Genomic DNA, 2686 nt, shown 5'->3' with positions numbered 1-2686 from the left:
TCCCAGGGCCTGGCTGGCAGCCGCTCTGGTGGTGGCCACAGTGCACCGGGAGACTGGGGCCTCCCCGCCGACACCCCTGGGACAAATTATCCATCTGCAAACAGAACTCGGGAAAATACATTCCGGCGACTTACAGAGAAGCGGCTGTAGACGAGGCCTGCGCTGGGCCGCAGACCCCCGGCGGGGCCGGAGGGGAGCCGAGCCCTCCCGTGAGGGGGCCCCGCCGGCCCTCGGCCCTCAGCGGGGGCAGGCCCGGCCCGCCGGCTCCGCGGGGCTCCGCGCTCCCTCCGCGGGCCGCCGCCCCCCGCCGCGCCTCAGATGAAGTGGATCCAGGCGGTGCTGTCGGGGTCCTGCGGGAGCCCGGCGGAGGGCGGGACGCGCTGCCGGCCCCGCAGCCGGTAGTTCGCGCCCTCGTTGTTGTCCCAGTACTCGGCGCCGGCGACGCGGTAGCGGACGGCGAACTCCAGCGTGGCCTCGGCGGCGGCGGCGGCAGCGCCCAGGGGCAGGAGGAAGGCGAAGCGGTCGGTGAGCCCGTCCGCCGGGCCGGCCGGCTGGTAGGCGGCGGGCACCTCGGCGCAGCTGGCCCAGCCGTTGAGCGTGTAGCGCACCGAGACGGCCTTCTCGTAGGCCAGGTTGAGGACGCGCACGGCGCCGCGCAGCCCCGCCGGCTCGGCCCGCACCCACTCCAGCCTCACCTTGTGCTGCCGCACCCGCTCCGCGAAGCCGGGGCTGGCGCCGGGCTGCGGCGGGAAGAGCGGCTCCAGCAACGGCGGCGGCGGCCCGAAGAGCACCGGCTCCAGCTCGCCCAGCGCCGGCGGCTTCCTCGTCTTGAAGAGGTCGGCGGTGCGCGGCGGCGGCGGCAGGGCGGGCGGCGGCACCTGCGGCAGGTCGGCCTCGCAGAAGTGGCGCACAGAGGTGAGCTCCAGGCCGAGGGAGTCGGCGAACCGCACCGTCTTGCGGCGAGACGGGCTCTGCTGCAGCGCCGGCCGCAGGCTGCGGTCGCCGGGCGTGGGCAGCGACTTGGCGCGGCGGCGCTGCGTGGGGCTGGGGGGCACGGCGGGCAGCGAGGGCTCCCGGCCGCGGGGCGGCGGCGGCGGCTTCTCGCCCGCCGCTTCCCGCACCACGGGCGGGGGCGCGGGGTCGCCGTCGGGGCTGCAGCCCCCCTTGCACTGCTCGGCCAGGCTGCCATAGAGGCAGGCGCTGCAGCTGAAGTTGCGCGGCAGGTAGAGCCGGGGCGGCGGCGTGGGCACCGAGGTGTGCAGCGAGCCCGCCTTATCCATGGGGGAGCCGGGGAGAGCGGCGGCTGTGCCGGTGGCTGGCGCAGGACCCGGCGCCCGCCGCCCGGCTCCCTCCCGGCCGGCCGGGGCTCCTCCTCTCGGGCCGCGGCGTGCGGGTGGCCAGGCGGTCTAGCGCCCGGGCCGCGGGCTCTGCCTCTCTGCTGGACCCGGGGGCAGCGGGATCACCTCGGCGTTGTCCCCGTCGCGGCCGGCGCCGGGGGATGCCGGCGGGTGCATGTGTCCGCGGGCGGCGGCGGGACCGCGGCGCTCTGGCTGCTGCTGACGCGCCGGGGTCAGGCAGCGAAATACGCCCCGAGTCATCCTTCCTCCCCCATGGCTCCGCGCTCCCCACCCGCCCCTCTGCCCGCCTTGGTGTCGTCCTCGCCACCTTCCCTAATTACACCCCCGCGGCTGCCGGCCCCCCTCTCCCGGCGGCTCCCGCTTGCCCCAATACCGCGGCTACGTCGTCCCTCTGCTTCTGCTTCTGGTTCTTCTTCTTCTTCTCCTCCTCCTCCTCCTCCTCCTCCTCGCTGTGTTCTGGGTCTTTCCTCGAGGATCTCATCCAAAAAGAGGAGGCGGGAGGGATTCCCCGATGGAAGCATTAAAATTCATAGCGGCGCTCTCCCTCGCCCGATCCGTTACAGAAATAGCTGCTAAAGGAAGGAGCAAAGCCGGGCTCTGGAAGATTAAACGGGCCGATAAGAAACAGCTGGCTTGCAAGTTGGATCTCGCAGTGTACATTTAAAGGAAGAAATCCAGCTAATCCGTTGTAATGCGTTTACAGTACATCTGCTGAATAAAATACACCTGCCGCAGCCCTGTCACAGATTTCCATCTGTAGTACGAGCCGCTCCAGTTCACGCTCGGAGGGCTGATGATGACACGTAAACCGCGTTTGTTTTTTTCGGAGGAGTCCTTCATCACTGCCGAGCAATATTCAAATGAACTATAGTTTAATGAGAAGCAGGCTGTGGTGCAGGCAGTTCAAGGAGCTAAACCACTATTTTAGCAAGCCGCTTCATTCCAGACTTTCCGTAATCTGGTACTCATTTTTAATTAGTAAATTGCATTAAAAACAATGATCCTGCCATCCTGCCAGAGAGTGAGCCTGAACTGTGTTGACGTGTGATTCTGATTTAGCTTCTGAGCAGGAGCTTTTACACCTTCATTATTTTATCTGCAGCATTTAGTGTCCCTCTGAAAGTCTAGGCGGCTGATGAGATTAAGAATGGGACAAGTAAACCCGATAAGGACCAAGAGTTAAAAAAAATAAAAGCCACCAGAACACGGGGGAAAGCTCCCTACTGCCTCATATTGGAACTACCAGCTCTAATTTCTTTATTAATAAGGATGAAAACAATTCCTAGGTTACTGCCACTGGGTTCCAAACCTCTTTAATGACAGATGGC

The 2686-nt window shown here is 65.9% G+C and overlaps 1 protein-coding gene across 1 annotated transcript; it reads right to left on the bottom strand.

Moving 5' to 3' along the window:
* Positions 1 to 314: 314 nt before the first annotated feature.
* Positions 315 to 1280, bottom strand: LOC147415018 (protein phosphatase 1 regulatory subunit 3E-like). The gene has a single exon (XM_086469526.1). It carries the CDS (start codon positions 1278 to 1280, stop codon positions 315 to 317), a length of 966 nt encoding a protein of 321 aa, XP_086325652.1.
* Between the last annotated feature and the right edge of the window lie 1406 nt (positions 1281 to 2686).

This window comes from Leptosomus discolor, chromosome 8 (assembly GCF_034619465.1).
Source record: "Leptosomus discolor isolate bLepDis1 chromosome 8, bLepDis1.hap2, whole genome shotgun sequence".
Taxonomy (NCBI): Eukaryota; Metazoa; Chordata; class Aves; order Leptosomiformes; family Leptosomidae; genus Leptosomus; species Leptosomus discolor.
This window is presented reverse-complemented; position numbering and strand designations above follow the sequence as displayed.

What these genes read in the sequence shown, in the direction of transcription:
- LOC147415018 (XM_086469526.1), bottom strand. Translation starts at nt 1,280, where the DNA reads ATGGATAAGGCGGGCTCGCTGCACACCTCGGTGCCCACGCCGCCGCCC.